Source organism: Asterias rubens, chromosome 12 (assembly GCF_902459465.1).
Source record: "Asterias rubens chromosome 12, eAstRub1.3, whole genome shotgun sequence".
NCBI lineage: Eukaryota > Metazoa > Echinodermata > Asteroidea > Forcipulatida > Asteriidae > Asterias > Asterias rubens.
Genome location: NC_047073.1, coordinates 12853478 through 12869501, shown reverse-complemented (window position 1 = coordinate 12869501; position 16024 = coordinate 12853478). Strand labels below are relative to the sequence as shown.

General features: G+C 39.6%; 1 protein-coding gene across 5 annotated transcripts in view; it reads left to right on the top strand.

The window, feature by feature from the left end:
- Positions 1-16024, top strand: part of LOC117297410 (beta-galactoside alpha-2,6-sialyltransferase 2-like) — a 60870-nt gene that overhangs the window by 23435 nt on the left and 21411 nt on the right. For 3 of the 5 annotated variants that reach the window (XM_033780431.1, XM_033780435.1, XM_033780434.1), the window contains exon 2: positions 3665-3937. In XM_033780431.1, coding sequence (XP_033636322.1) covers positions 3905-3937 — 33 coding nt within the window. In that variant the 5' untranslated portion in view covers positions 3665-3904. Of the gene's footprint in view, positions 1-325; positions 470-3664; positions 3938-16024 lie in introns of those variants that run through there. The other 2 variants (XM_033780433.1, XM_033780432.1) reach the window with 2 other exon arrangements.

The window sequence follows — 16024 nt, the reverse complement described above, 5'->3', positions numbered from 1 at the left end:
TTCATCATTGTAAGCTTGTTAAGTACCTGAAGTACCCACACATCAATTGTCAGTAGGTAATTAATTATCATTCAAAACACGACATGGCTGAAAGCAAAGCAACCGTGAACTTGTTGATGGTAATAATGTTCTTTGCCATAGGGACAAAGCACGCTCGTCGGACCAGTTAAGCTTTTATTGATGAATGGATGCATGCCATCCAGTTAATTTGACAGTGTTATAAGAAACTGTCGACGGCCATTAAGCTGGCGGGCTTGTGTCTTGTTTGTGATGCTCGGGCGAGCTGCGGCGACCAGCTGGCTAGATGCGGGACAACGTTGCTGTTGGGAAAAGCCCTCTCAGAAGGCGTTGTTTTTGGGATGTAATCCAAAGCTGTACTTTGCTGCGCTGAACCTTGATACGGATTGAGCATCATGAAGAATCGATTCATTCATAGTTATGTGTACTGGGTAAGGTATCATAGTTGCAGGTGAGGTTACATGGATACGAGGTGCTCATATTCCATCATACACATAATCAAATAAAGTTTATAATTTCAACTTACCATTCGGTTTATGACGAGCAGTCTATTTGCTTAAACAGCATAAAACCACAGCTGTATGGGATTATGTATAAAAACAACTCTCGAACAATGCAATACGTATATCCAGTAAAAATAAAAAGTTACGATGCAAATAATAAAGTTGCAATATCATTTTGTTTTGTTTACTTCATGATTTTAGTTTGCTGCTTATCTTATTTTGTTTACCTAAGTTTGAAGATGTTTTAATGGCCTGTCCAGTTGTTTTTATAGACATTTTTGTTAATATGATTGATTCCCTCTGTTTAAGATGCTGTTTCTAAATGTACATCGCCTTGGGATCCAGTCATGGCTGTGTTATACGCTTTGAAAACTGAAATGTATTATTAGTTTAGGGTAAAATAAAATGTAGAGTTCGCAGTGCGTATCATGCAGTGCTTTGCCTGTACCTGTTGTCTGTACATAAATTATGTCCGCTAGAAAGCCTGCTAAATGAACCACACACATCCAGGTTAAGTCATCATGCACTCTTTAAAAGCGCCCGCAATACTCGTGAAAGCATGCACCGTTTACCATCTCAGACCAAGGACTAAGCCATTAAAGTTAAGTGTCCTTGCCCAGGGACTCGACTCTTCTGGGAGTCGAACCCCAAACTTCACACCGACCTCTCAACCGCAGGGTTATGCACCCATCATCTCTTGTCTCAATTTCATAAAGCCTGTACGCAACATAAGTCGCTAACACAGAAACAAATCTTGCTAAGCTGAAACTTGGTGTAAGAAATAGGGCTGGACTGGATTGACAAGTTGTAGTAGAGCGCCGGTACGTTATTCATAAGGGTGGTTGGTTCAAGTCCCATTCCCAAGTCAAACCCATATAGAGTTAAGTTGCCCTAAAGAAAATATGTCGTCCGGTTGTTTTCTATACAAAGCCTTAAATACCCCGAACACTATATTGGTATTTGTCAAAGACCAGTTTTCTCACTTGCTGTATCTCAACATACGCATAAAATAACAAACCTGTGAAAAGTTGAGCTCAATTGCTCGTCGAAGTTGCAAGATAATAATGAAAGAAAAAACAACCTTGTCACACGAAGTTGTGTGCGTTCAGATGCTAGATTTCAAGACCTCAAATTCGAAACCTGAGGTCTCGAAATCAAATTCGTGGAAAATTACTTTTTCTCGAAAACTACTCCACTTCAGAGGGAGCCGTTTCTCACAATGTTTTGTACTACCAACCTCTTCCCATTACTCGTTAACAAGTAAGGTTTTATGCTAATAATTATTTTTAGTAATTACCAATAGTGTCCACTGCCTTTAACGTATGCTTCAAGGAAAGACATCAGCGACATAAAATCAGGCTCTTCTATGCAAACGCGAAATTAATGTGAAGCAGGACTTGTTTGAACAGCTAATAGAGAAGCTTGCCCGCTGTGTATTTATACGAGTAGGTCTTTCCGTTATACTCTAATTGATCGAGTCGACAATCGATATGCCGTTTCACATAGGTCTTTCTATATATCATTCGTTTCTTTTGTTGATGATTGTGGTAAACTGTTCATTAAAGGCGCTGGACACTATTGGTAATTACTCAAAAATAGTTATTAGCATACAAACTTATTTGGTAACGAACGAGTAATGGAGAGCTGCCGTTTCTCTCTGAAATAACTTGGTTTTTGAGAAAGGGGTTACTTCGCACTCAAATATAACCAAAATAAAAATAAAAACCTTCAGCTGAAGCCTTTTATTATATATCTGAAAGCACACAAAGTAGTGCAAAAAGGGCGTTTTGTCTCTTTATATTATCTTGCAGCAATTTTAATGACCAATTGAGTCAAAATGTTCACAGGTTTGTTATTTATGCATATTGGGATACACTAAAAAGTGAGAATAAATACCGGTTCTCGTTAATTACCGAAGGTGCCTTTAAGCTAGGTTTTAATTAATGTACGTCAGACCTTGTCTACCTCAATATCACTTGTAAGATAATTGTGTGCTTTTGTTACCCCCCCCCCCCGTGCTCTAAAATAAACAGCTTTTGTTTATGCTTTGTATGAAGAGGTCATTTGATTGGTAATTTATTTTGACAATTAATTAATTTTAATTTGGACTATAACTAACTTCCGTGAGAAGCATTGTTTAATGTAGTGTTATAAATTGATACACATATTAATGTAATATATATATATATATAATATTGAATGTTTTTAAATGAGAGGAATTGTGGAACTATATGCGCACTCGAAGACATTGTATTCGCTCTATGCTGATGTTTCAAAACTCCAAAATCGCTGACAAACATAGTCACAATTGTTCTGATTAACCTGGTGGTGTTTGTCATGTAGTTGCACATGCTGTGTATGTGTGTGTTTAATAATATAAAAAAACTTAAGTGGCAATAAGTTTACTCCACCACGAAAATCAATCAAAATAAATAAATAAAATAACAACACTACACCAATGGTAAACTGCAGAAACAGGCTAAAACCGAATAGTGCCATTGAAGCTTAGATGAAAAGGCATTCACCATGATGCATTTACACAATCTATCGTACCTGAAGCACAAACGGTAGTTCTATTTTACAAAACCAACCATCATGCAATCGCCCTTGGGTGCTAACTGACATTTTTACATGTTGTCATTCTGTTGTGAAATATCGCAATTCGATTTCCGGCTGTAATGACGGTTCCGTGTTTGTTTCAAAATGCACAATAACTTCATCATATTGGCCACAGGCTGGTTTGCATACAAACAAGCCATCGCAGTTTCTTAAACTACGCTTGCAAACAAAAAGCACCTCGATGCAAAACCTCCGTCAGTGATTTGTATAAACCAATCAAAACTGTGTGGATATCTTTTATGGAAACTATAGGCCTACCGGATGTACTTTGTAGTTCCTCAATATAGCTACACTTAATGAATAGAACATCTGGAGAATTGACAACAGATTGACATTTACACGAGAAAAAAAAAACAATACAATAAAATAAGATTATTCAGCATTGTCTATACAAATTTTAAGTTTGCATCAGGCACCTGTATTAATAATATAATTCGCACCTGTCAGTGAAGATCATGAGGGACAGTGCCTACAGGAATTGGATGTGAAATTGACTCTCCACTCTAACCCGTCTTCTTTTACAGCGAGGTGAGTGGACAGGTGACTGGCGTTAAGTGATCCATTTAATCACCACCGTACCGTGCTATCTTCAGTAGATGTAGCTTTGGTTCATCCATTTGGGGTGCAACGGGGAGAGAAGGCGAAGCAGACGCGTGTCGTACAGCTTATTAGAGTTGGGGCGTTGCAGCCCCGTTGTGTGTCTTCAGAACAGACTCGGGGGGTATCGGATTTGCCTCTTCTGTGGACGATTTCTTGTATCAAAGATGAGATTGGGTTGCTGCCACATTAAGCTATGGGTAAGTTTAAGACAATTTTCTCTGTTTTTAGGGTACTTTTCATATTTCTGGTTTGAGTTGGTGCAGTTCTTTTTCAATTAATTATATTTTTTTTTACGATGACTGATGAGATAAGTAATTAATACATTAAAGACCTTTTAGATGGAGATGTTGTGGAGGAAATGGAATCATCATCCATCACGCAATATTATGTGAGCGAACTGCTCGAACCACTACAATGGGTTTTAGCCGTTTGTTAGAGAAGAAGATATTGAATGCAGCATATCGTTTTTTTTTTTTTTTTTGAAATCAAATCATAAATCGTCGTTTCAGTTACTATGACTTTTGAGGTGTTTTTTTTTATATAATTTGTATAAATTTTATAAATTTTGTTGAGCAAAAGCGCCATGTGAATTATATCGATGATTATCATAACCGGTGTTTATTGGTCGAGATGAAAATTGAGTCCTTTGGACACATTTTGTTCTTGCTGTGGGGCCTTGATATTTGTCCTTATTTTAGCGTTTTAGAGTGAGAGGGTATACATGCCCAAATTGTACCTTTTCGTGAATTTTTTTTACATAAATGTTGAAAAACTTTTAGCGCGATAGTACAAAAGAAAATGCACCTTGCAGCTGAGCAGTTAACAAATCGCCCTAAAGGAGCATTTAAAGTAGTTTCGATATAATACTGATATATCAATAACAACCATAAACATCACAAAACTTTAAAATAATCATCGCTGAAATCCGGACCACAACCCTTTAAGATTGCTAAATCTAAATCGGTGTCTTCCCAACTTTATAGAAATCTGCATTACAATCAAATTACTTGACGGAAGAAGACAACCGTAACGGTGACGACTTCGAACCTTCATTGCATCGAAGGATCGATTTACAAACGGCCCTTATGTAAATTTCCCCCGCGTCAAAATGGTCTGAATTTAAACGTTTTGCAGAAGGCCTTCGAGAAAACCGCTTTTTTGTTTTACTTGATTTATATGAAACGCTGACTAGTGTAATGTCGTGCAATATACCGGTTTCCCTTATCTGTGGTGATTTTGTTCAGCTCGAACTTTTAGGGAAACATCGCCAGTACAAACTCTATAATCCCACTTGTCTCAACGTTAATTAGATCTCGCCTCTCGTTTATAGAATATAATGAGGTCTGGTCCCCCGACTCTCTTGTCTCCTCCATCGGGATTTAATTCATCTGAAGACCAATTAGACACTCCATCTTAAAGTTAAAACTTAGTGGCAAAGTACCGTTGGTGATTGTCAAAAGACCACCAGACCACAGAGTGTTGTGTATCCCAAGATACGCTTAGAATAACAAACCTGTGGAAATTTGGGCTGTGCCGTGACAGTCGTCGAGGTTGCAAGGAAAACATGAAAATAAAAGCTATCCTTGTTGCATAGAATTGTGTTTTTTTAGACGTCTGGGAAAGGATTCACGCCTGAAGGCTTTCTCAGATTCAAATACTTTGGTGAAAAATCACCTCCTTTCCTCAAACATCATTACTTCAGGGTGAGTCGTTTCTAACACTGTTTGATAGTTTCAACAGCTCTCCTTTGCTTTTTAACAAACAAGTGTTTAAGGTCATTAGCTGGTGAATAATTACCAAATGTGTATACTCCCTAGGGGCACTGGACACTATAGGTAATTACTCAAAATAGTTGTTAGCATAAACACTTAGTTGGCAACAAGAAATTTAGAACTGCTGGTAGTATAAAATATTATGAAAACGGCTCCCTCGAAATTAATGTATAGTTTTTGAGAACAAGGTAATGTTTCACTCAAATATTAAAATACTTCGGGCCTGAATTCTGTATGTATGTATCTGAAAGAAAACACTGTGCAACAAAGGTGTTTTTTCTTCTTCTTTCATTATTCTCTTAAAACGTCGATGAGCAATCAAGTTTGTTAAAGCAACCACACAACATCGGTAAATATTATTGTCTAAAGGCCCACACTTCGTGTATCACAACAATCGGTCACCGGAGTCGGGAGAAAATAACGGGAAAACCCACCCTTGTTTCCGCACGTTTCGCCGTGTCATGACATGGTGTTTAAAATAAATCCGTTATTCTCGACATCGAGAATTGATAATTGTTTTAATTGTTACAAAAAGTAAAGCATTTCATGGAATAATATTTCAAGGGAAGTCTTTCACCATTATACCTTCTGTAAACCCTGTAATTTGTAAATCTGTGAACTTTTAGTTTTGTTCTGTTCAGAAAGTTTTCAATGGCTTTAAATTGTGATGTATCAAGTGAGCACACTGGTCTTTGACAACTACCAAAAGTGTCCAGCGCTTTCACACACCATTGTCGGGTATACATGTACGAGCAGTAGTATTTTACACCCGGCATAAACAGTTGAGCTTTGCTGATCTTGTTTAGACCCCAGTGGAGTTAATGACGAAAAGCCGAAACTTGACGCGAAAGATTGCGGCACCGTATGGAGCTGCACGGGAACGTTATATGAGCAAGGTGATGTTGTTTAAATGGAGTGCCTCTTTGGAAAAAAAAAAACGACTTCGGTGATAACTGAACACACAAACATCAGGGAGATTTTTTTCATTCGATATGTTGTTATACTGTGCTGATCATTAGATGACTCCATTTGTCGTTCTTTGTGGTTAAGGGCCATGACTGCACCCTTCTCCAAAGGGAACCAATGTTGATAACAATAGCTTACATTTGGAAGGCAACTTCGTTTAAAGGCAGTTGACACTACTGGTAACTACTCAAAATAATTATTAGCATGAAACCTTACTTGGTAACGAGTAATGGGGAGAGGTTGATAGTCCAAAACATTGTGAGAAACGGCTCCCTCTATAGTGCCATAGTTTTCGAGAAAGAAGTGATTTTCCACGAATTTGATTTCGAGACCTCAGATTTAGAGTTTGAGGTCTCGAAATAAAGCATCTGAAAGCACACAACTTCGTGTGACAAGGGTGTTTTTTCTTTTATTATTGTCTCGCAACTTCGATGACCGATTGAATTCAAATGTTCACAGGTTTGTTATTTTATGCATATGTTGAGATACAGCAAGTGGGATGACTGGTCTTTGACAATCACCAATAGTGTCCACTGTCTTTAACTATCCTTTCCTATATTTATATCTAATAATGGCAGCGTCTCATAGTCGTAACAAAGATAAGAAACTTTTTTCTCCTCTCCTCCAATCCAGTCGCAAATAATTAGGTCTCACACCCCTCGTTGATCGACATAGCCAGGTTAAGGGCCTAGTCTTGCCACCTCCTTCCCCCCGTTGGGTATACACCTCAAGTGTTGAGACCCATTTCCCGCTCACCACACACAACCAACCCCTTTCCTTCAAGGGGCAAGAAAACGACGAGGTGGTAAAGGACCCTCGAGAATGTTCAAACTGCCTCATTCCCTCCCAAATATATCAAAGATAGAAGCGCTTGTTTGAGAGCTCTTCACCGAACACTCAAGTACTTCCAGTGTCCATGGGCTGCCTCTGGTCACGTGGTAGAGTCGTGAGTGAGTTATGCAAATGGGGATCAAACAGCGTTTGATTGTGTTTGTAAAGGGCACTCAAAGTAGCCCAAAACCTAAATGTAGCACCAACTTACTACGGCTAACCTTCATTTAGCATTGGCTATACGTTTGGTGTTTTGTATTTTCTTCCGAGTCTGTGAAGAGGTGTGGCCTGATGCCAAGTTCCATGTCCAGTTCCCCCGTGATCATTTGTTTTGCACACGAACGAATTAAAGATGTGAACCAGTTCAGAAAACCCGAGTGCGGGCGTTGAAGGTTTCGTATAACGATAAGACTTTTCTTGGAAATACACTTATATTGAAAAATCAAGGATGGTTTGGGCGGCTCCTTAGTGTCCATTCGCAATCAGATTTTCTTGGAAGAGGTTATTTCATGTTAGGAACGACACAATTCTCGTTATCCATTCTTTAGATGTGTATCTCTGTTAACATGACATTCACGTGGTTTTTTCTTCATTAACAGGAGGCAACCACAACCAGTTCTTTAGGATTTGTCGTTAATTTGTCTAACAAGCCGATATTTAATTATTTAAACCAGATAATCACTATCTCGTAAGGTTGTGAGCCAATGAAAAGTCTTTAAGTCGACCCCTGGCTCTTGTTGGGTGCTGTTTGGGCATTGATCTCAATATTGTTTGGGCCTGTGACGTCATATGCAAGGGTATTGACCATGACGTCACTGACCACTATCTTTGATGTGAAACAATTGAAAAGTGCTCCGTAAAGGCATCAAAGATGGCGGTCATTGCAGGGGAGCCATACCGTGCACGCTAAGTTTTGATATCTTCGGGGGACGGTAGATTGTAATTTACATCACTGTACCTCGTGGTCCGGTCTCCCATGGGTGATTCGAGATACTGAATGGACTGTTGATCAGAACATGCTAGAGAGTTCGAATTAATTGTGATAAGTTGATACAACAAATTCCGATTTCTGGGCAGGATTCTCGTACTCCCGCGCGAATGCTCGAGACCGTGGCGAGAATTGAAGCTCTGTCAAATCACCATTGCCGAATTCGGTTGCAGCATTAAATATTAACCATGAACGTGCTCAAAATCCCCGATAGAAAACCAACCTTTGTATTAAAGGGGGGGGGGGGGTGATATCCCTTAAAACGTGACCTCAGATTTTGATGGATAGACTGTGTTGATGGGAGCTACTACTTTTCCAGGAACCAATCTTTTAACCGATGCCTATATTATATGTTTGGGTTTGATGTTAACATTGTGCAGCCTTTGCTCAAGGCGCTCGTTGATCCCCGTTATCTGCTGGTGTACCATTGTATTATAATTATACACTCTTTCCGCTTGTCTCTTGCGTGCCGTGGAATGGGATGCATGACACGCATTGACCGAAGACTATATTAGTCTGGTGGATTATATTACAAATCAGCATTAAAATATTGTTATTGCGAACACGAAAACACAGGGGAGATGTCATGAGCGTGACTTTAGAGCAAGTCATGCCGTCATAGGCAGACTCATAGGCAGGACTCAGATGTATATATCGGTTGTCTACCTCGGTATATCCCACGACAACTAACTGTGGGGTGTTAGGCGGCATCATGCCTATCATATGTTATTGATAATTTCCACATAGCCATAAAGGATTTCGTCCAGCAATGTTGCATAGCAAAACAAATTAGAGTGAACTTATTTTGCGCACACTGAATGCCAATAATGAGTAGCGAATCGTGATCATGAGTAGTAACTGGCACAATTTGTATAATGCTGTGCTCTGCCGTACAAGGGAAATCGTTCGCTGATATGCATTGTATTATCCCTGGTTTGAGCGGCAATAATACCTGCGAGATTTACCACTGTACTCCTCTGTTATTATTATGTTATACCATTCTACCTCCATGGTTATACAATCCATGCAGGCTTGGTTATATGATATCCCTGCTTTTAATGCAAAACAAATCTGCTGTGGAAAGCTTCTAGCTAAAAGAGACAGTACATGCAGCAGGCATGTATGTTTCGTTTTTGCAAGGGCACCAAGGCATTTTCTCCTCGGTACCCAGCGAGGAAATTGTTTATTTCCACATGAGCATTTCAAGGGCATGGAGGCAATCGCCTCTTGGGACAATAAAGGGATTGTAATCCTTTCGACTGTATTTGTGCCTGAATGGACGGGAGGGGTTGGGGGGGGGGGTTGACGATCCCCAAGGCAGGGATGTTAAGTATCAGTATTGTTGACTAGCCATAATCCTAGTCTAGTGATGAGCTAGCTTGATCACGGGCTTAGCGATGGATTATGCATCCCCATCGAGGGGTGCTTTCAGTGCGAGAGGGGGAAAGTGAGATGGCAACTGAGAAATGTATTCATTGTGTTGTGCTGTCTGTGTGTACCCCTTATTTGTAACACCATGGAGGTCTACACCATGGATGTCACATCCATGGTTTGGAAGTCTACCTATCATGGTTACATGACCCATACTTGATATAAGCAACCGTCTTTCCACTGGGTTAAAGGTCAACATTGTATATCCGATACATCCAGTCTCCTTCACTTTTACCTTTGGGCGTGGTTTATTTCTGAATGTGAAACTTCAACTCATAATGTAAAAGAAGCTTTCAGACGTCATGGGATTATGATACTGATACAGAGATTTCGTTAATGTTAGTTTTACCCCAAGGCTCTTCAACATGACCAGGAAAGAACTCAAGTACTGCGTACACTCAATCATCAAATACTGAGATTGAAACGACTTGAGTCGAGGCTGTGTCTATAGAGTGCCCAATCATGAAACACTGAAATTGAAACGACTCGAGTCAAGGCTACTTGATGGTTCTATGGTTTTCCTCTTTCTTGGCTCAACGTATGTCAACCATGGAGGGAAAACTAGAATTTTACATCCATGGTTAAAAAAAACAGGTAAAACAATGTTTTGGGTATACCGTGATGACTTGTGATTCTAAAAAGAATCGTCTTTTTAAATTATCTACGTTTTGATCGGGATGCTCTGATCGTCTTCAGGAGAATAATTGGTCGCTAGGGTGGTGGGGGTTCGATGTACGCATAGAGTTGAGTAAAATCACTCCATGTGCATGCATTGCAAAAGTGGCCACGAAAATCGAATTAAGGCATAATAGAATCTGGGCTTCACGCGAAGGATGTCTTCAACAACCGACAGGTCTTGAACGTTATATTTAGAGACCTACATTCAGTTGGCTCTTTGAATATATGCCAATTATTGCACAAGTATCAGTTATATTCAATTTGTGGGCTGGTTTTATTCAGTGGCATACACACGGAGGTAGAATTGAATTTATACAAGATCAAATAACGATGACAGTCAACACACACTCCTGGCTCACTTTGTGTTCTCATACAGGTATTGGTTAAGTGAATTGCAGCGAATTGTATTAGGGTAACCGGCAGTTCGTTTGAGACTGTTGTTATGAAAAATCTCAATGTGGACGCTTGGTGACAGCAGACTTGCTTGATAAAATCAACTGTCCTCGTTAATTTCCGTTTGTTCGGAACCACTGATCTCTATATCAGTGTTCATAAACTATGTAAACAATGTTATTTTACCTGGTAGGTGCGCTGCCACTTAGCATTCCAAAGTCTCAATTTGTACGTATTTGCCAAAATGTTGAGTTGTGGGCGTGTAAAGCCATTAGTCAGATGAGTGGGCAGACCAAAGCTTTGTTGCACACGTCATTTTAGCGATCAAAGGGTATTTTGTACTCAATTGCTCATAGATACTTATAAATTTAGAGGTATCCCTGTTTTTTCCTCTTCCATATACGCACCTGTCAGTAACACACTGGAGAGTGACTCAAATGCGGTCATATCCCCCTTTCACGGCAAGCCATAAACCCACGCGTCTCTGCCGAGCTTTCCCATCAGCGAGCTAGACCCGGCGGGCAGCTCTCAACCCCTGCTAAAAAGCAGTTCATTCCATCAACATGTTTTCCCCGTTGGTTGTCTCAATCACCGCAGATCTAGGCCAGTCAACATATTTTGTATATATATAATAAAAAAATGGATGTGAACATTTTCGAAATCCCTGCTGTACGTCCACGCTTTGAAAAGTCTCAACGGGCAAAATAGATTGGAGAGATAAACTTGGGAGTTCTTCAGCCAGCCTAAAAGGGAAAGCGGCATAAGACGAAAGGAGTACATGCCCAAAGGCGACGCAAATTTAGGAGTGAGTCTGTCGGTCGATTCTTAAAGGCACTGGTTACAGTAGAAGAACCTATACATAGTAAATGTGCATGTATACAACCATGTGTAAATCTCTTTTGTGTGAGTGGTGGCGCTGAGAAGAGCCGGTTTTGTCTCTGGACACGTTCGGTAATATTGTCAAATAGACCCGCATCCACAGTCCGTGTATCTCGACTATGCATCAATTAAAAAATCTGTGAATTTTGACTCGGATTGGTCCCCGAATTTGCAAAAGAACAGTGAAAGGAAAAAACACCCTTGTTACACTTATGTGTGTGCTTTTAGATGCATATTAATAGAATGCTTCAGGTCAGATGAAGTCTTTTACTATTTAAGTGAGAAATTACCTCTCTCCATCAAAAAAAATAATACCGGTTCCGACAATGTTTTATATACCAACAGCTCTCCGTTGCTCATTTTTACCAAGCAAGTTTTTTATGATACCAATACTGTCCACAGTACTTTTAAGAAAAGAGATTTTTTTAAATTTTGCCCGATTCACCGACACGACGAAAGGAGATGACTATTGTGCGAACGAAGAGGGGGACTCGGTTGGGGGGGGGCAGTTCGTCGGCCGGATGCTCTCGAAGACGTCCCATCGATTGTCTGGAGATGTTTGTAACTCTTTCTGAAGATGGTGCGCTGAAGACTGCGTAAAACAAACATGGCAATGTTTCTTTTGCATGCTATAACAACACTGCCGCTTCCAGCGCGGCGGATTCATAATTGAGAGATTTGGGTTTGATTATTTTTTTTCTGATTTATTTTGAAAAAATTCAAACGGTTATGTGTTTTAGTTGTGTGTATATTGTGGATGTTTCAATGTTTAAACCAGCTCTGACTCTGACCGGGATTCCAATGAAGCGAGTTTGGATGTCTTTTGGTGAGTCGTGTAATGCATTTCGAAGAAGTATTACACTGCATTTCCGCAGGCATGTGCAGACTGCATGTGTGCTTCGTCTTTGAAATGATATGGGCACCAAGGCATTTTCTCCTTAAAGGGCACCCTGTGGGAATTCTTCTTTTATACCGGAGCATTTCAATGGCACCGAGGCAATGACCAGGGATGGAGACAATCGCATTCGTTGCCCACGTGAAGATATCAGACCAGGCATGAATTTGAATCATTTGCAAAACAATTGAGATGATTATTTTCACTTAGCAAGCGACTTGTCCTGAAAGACATTTTAGCTTATCAACAGATTTCTGCTGAGCGCAAAACAAACAGTCACAAATGATAATATATTGATATATTATTTAGACTCTCATTCTGGTGAAGCGAATCACCTTAAGCATTAAAATATATAAATTATGTCCATCAGTATTGTTACGGCGCGACCTTAAAAACATCATCTACACGTTTGTTAATGTCATCACGCACGTCATCTACACGTCGTATCCTAAATGACAAGCCATCATCTGAATCATCGTTAAAAGTCAATGTCTGAGTGTATTTATGGCGAAGGTCTTGAGAAATGGCGCTTCCTGTCTTGATTGATGTGTAACATTATGGAGAGAAACCCGCTGATTGCATGAAACTGGCTGAAACAGTCATTGGGGCATATGGTGCCTGTGTATGCATGCCCTACATCATAAGCTAATGGAGTTAGTTCGATATTGGACATTGCACATTCACATGTTTGTGTACAGCGAATACCAATGTTGCTTATTGAGTATTGGACATTCCCTTTATGTTTATACGGAAAATATTAATACTGCTTTTTCGAGTTTGGATATTGGACATTTCCATAATTATGTTTGTACAGCGAATATCAAATGGTGTTTTTTCGGTATTGGATATTGGACATTCACAACGCTTTGTGCAGTGAATGTCCACCTTGTACATCGATATTGGATATTGGACATTCCCATAGGTTTGTACATTGAATGTCTACCTTGTACATCGATATTGGATATTGGACATTCCCATAGGTTTTTACAGCGAATATCAGTGTTGCTTTTTCGGTATTGGATATCCGACATTCCCATATACATGTAATAGCTGTGTGTAGTGAATGTCCACCTTGTACATCGATATTGGCTATTGAATATTCCCATAGGTTTGTACAGCGAATATCAATGCTGCTTTTTCGGTATTGGATATTTGAAATTCCCGTAGGTTTGTACAGTAAATATCTACCTTGTGAAATCATATTCACAGTCAGTGCTGTTCTTCCCTTGCGATGTTAATTTCATAATTTGATAAGTCAAGGTATCTCATCTCAAAGGCGGATTTCAAGATTCCTTTAAAAGTTAAGTGGAGGTTGGCCGTGCAGCATCTGCTTCAGTTGGAAAACAAGAGAAGATGTAATGAATGGAAATTTGCATCGGGGATAAAGAATATTAAATTTGGTTTTACCCATACTGATCGATGTGTGTACTGTTAGCACTGTATATTACTCAGTACTTTCCTGAGCTCTGTTAAACATGAGACAATGTCAATGTCAAGTCGAGATGAAATAATCTTTTCAATTCAGGTTGCCTTATTTCTTAAGAAGTCCCCCCTGCCTCAGACACTCTGTCAAAGGGTTATTCATCCATTTGAAAGAGGCGACGGTTACACTCGACAATAGTGGATGAAAGACACATCTTGAATGTTTTGTCAACATCCATCTTAAGGACGGAGCAAAGCATAATGCAATTTTAGAGATATTTTGTGGACCACACAATGGGGCTAGGTAAGCGGATGGTCGGGGGACAGACGCGACAAAATTAACCACCGGTGATATTAACATAATTCAAGGTGGCGGTTTGTGTATACAATGCACTGAATGAAGCCATTATTGTTTCTTATCGCAATAATGTGGGACGTTATAGAAGTCATCATTTTCTACCTTCATCGTCACACATGCACTGCACAAATTAAATTTCAAAATGAACCATTTGGAATGTGTAACATTAATTGACTAATAGTTTGAGTTGATTGGGGCATACAAGTTTTATTTGGGTCACGTCAACAGTTAACTAAGGTTTCAGTACCATACATCTCCATCGGTGATGCTCGGATAGCTCCCTCGCTGAAAGCTCGGAACTTAGGGGTTATTTTTGATTCATCGATGACACTTCAGCCACATCAACAACATTGTTCGTTTATCATCATATCACATCAAGAATATAGGTAAGATTCGCAAGTACTTGGACAAAAGTGCCACTGAAAAGGTCATTCACGCATTTGTTACTTCTCGTCTTGACAACGGCCATGCTCTTCTCTACAGTCTTCCTAACAACCAGATTTCCCGACTTCAACGGCTCCAAAATACTGCTGCCCGCATTGTGACACTGTCTAGAAAATCCTGTGCTATCACCCCCATTCTGAAACAACTACACTGGCTCCCTATCTCTCAACGAATCATCTTCAAGCTGATGCTCATTGTCAACAAAGCTCTTAATGGCAAGGCTCCCCACTATATTTCTGAACTGCTTCAAGTTTACACTCCATCAAGGAATCTTCGATCAAGTTCCATGCTTCTTCTCATTGAACCCAAGTCTCGACACTCATGGGGTGACAGGTCTTTTTCTTCAGCCGCGCCACGCATCTGGAACTCTCTACCACTTAATCTTCGATCTTGTGTTTGTACCGCAAAATTCAAGTCTCTTCTCAAAACTTATCTTATGTCACAGGTTTGCAATGACTAATTTTATTGTTTCTGTTTTTCTTTGTGTTGTGTATTGTTTTTTGTTTTGTTTTTGGTTTTACTGCGCCTTGAACACCCAGCAGGGTGGATATGTGCGCATTACAAGTCTTGTTATTATTATTATTATTACAAGTTTTAAAATACATGTTTGTGTTTATTTAGGGATTAATTTGTTTTTATCATCATTGCAACTTCGAAGACCAATTTTCACAGATTGGTTTAGTGTGCATTGCATGTGTTTGGATACACTACATGCACTGGATACCTTTGTTCAGTTCATTTAAAGGCAGTGGACACTATTGGTAATTACTCAAAATATTTATTAGCATAAAACCTTACTTGGTTACGAGTATTGGGGAGAGGTTGATGGTATAAACAATTGTGAGAAACGGCTCCCTCTGAAGTGACGTACTTTTCGAGAAAGAAGTAATTTTTCACGAATTTGATTTCGAGACCTCAAGTTTAGAATTTGAGGTCCCGAAATCAAGCATCTGAAAGCACACAGGTTCGTGTGACAAGGGTGTTTTTGTCTTTTATAATTATCTCGCAACTCCGACGACCAATCGAGCTCAGATTTTCACAGGTTCGTTATTATGTGCATATGTTGAGATACAGCAAGTGAGAAGACTGGTCTTTGACGATTACCATAGTGTCCACTGGCTTTAACTCTCACGTTAGCCAACTGTTTTGCTGTATGGACAAGCAACTGTTTTACGTTTTACCCCAATTATCCTTTGCATGTCCCGTGTCACATCTTAAAGCTCCATG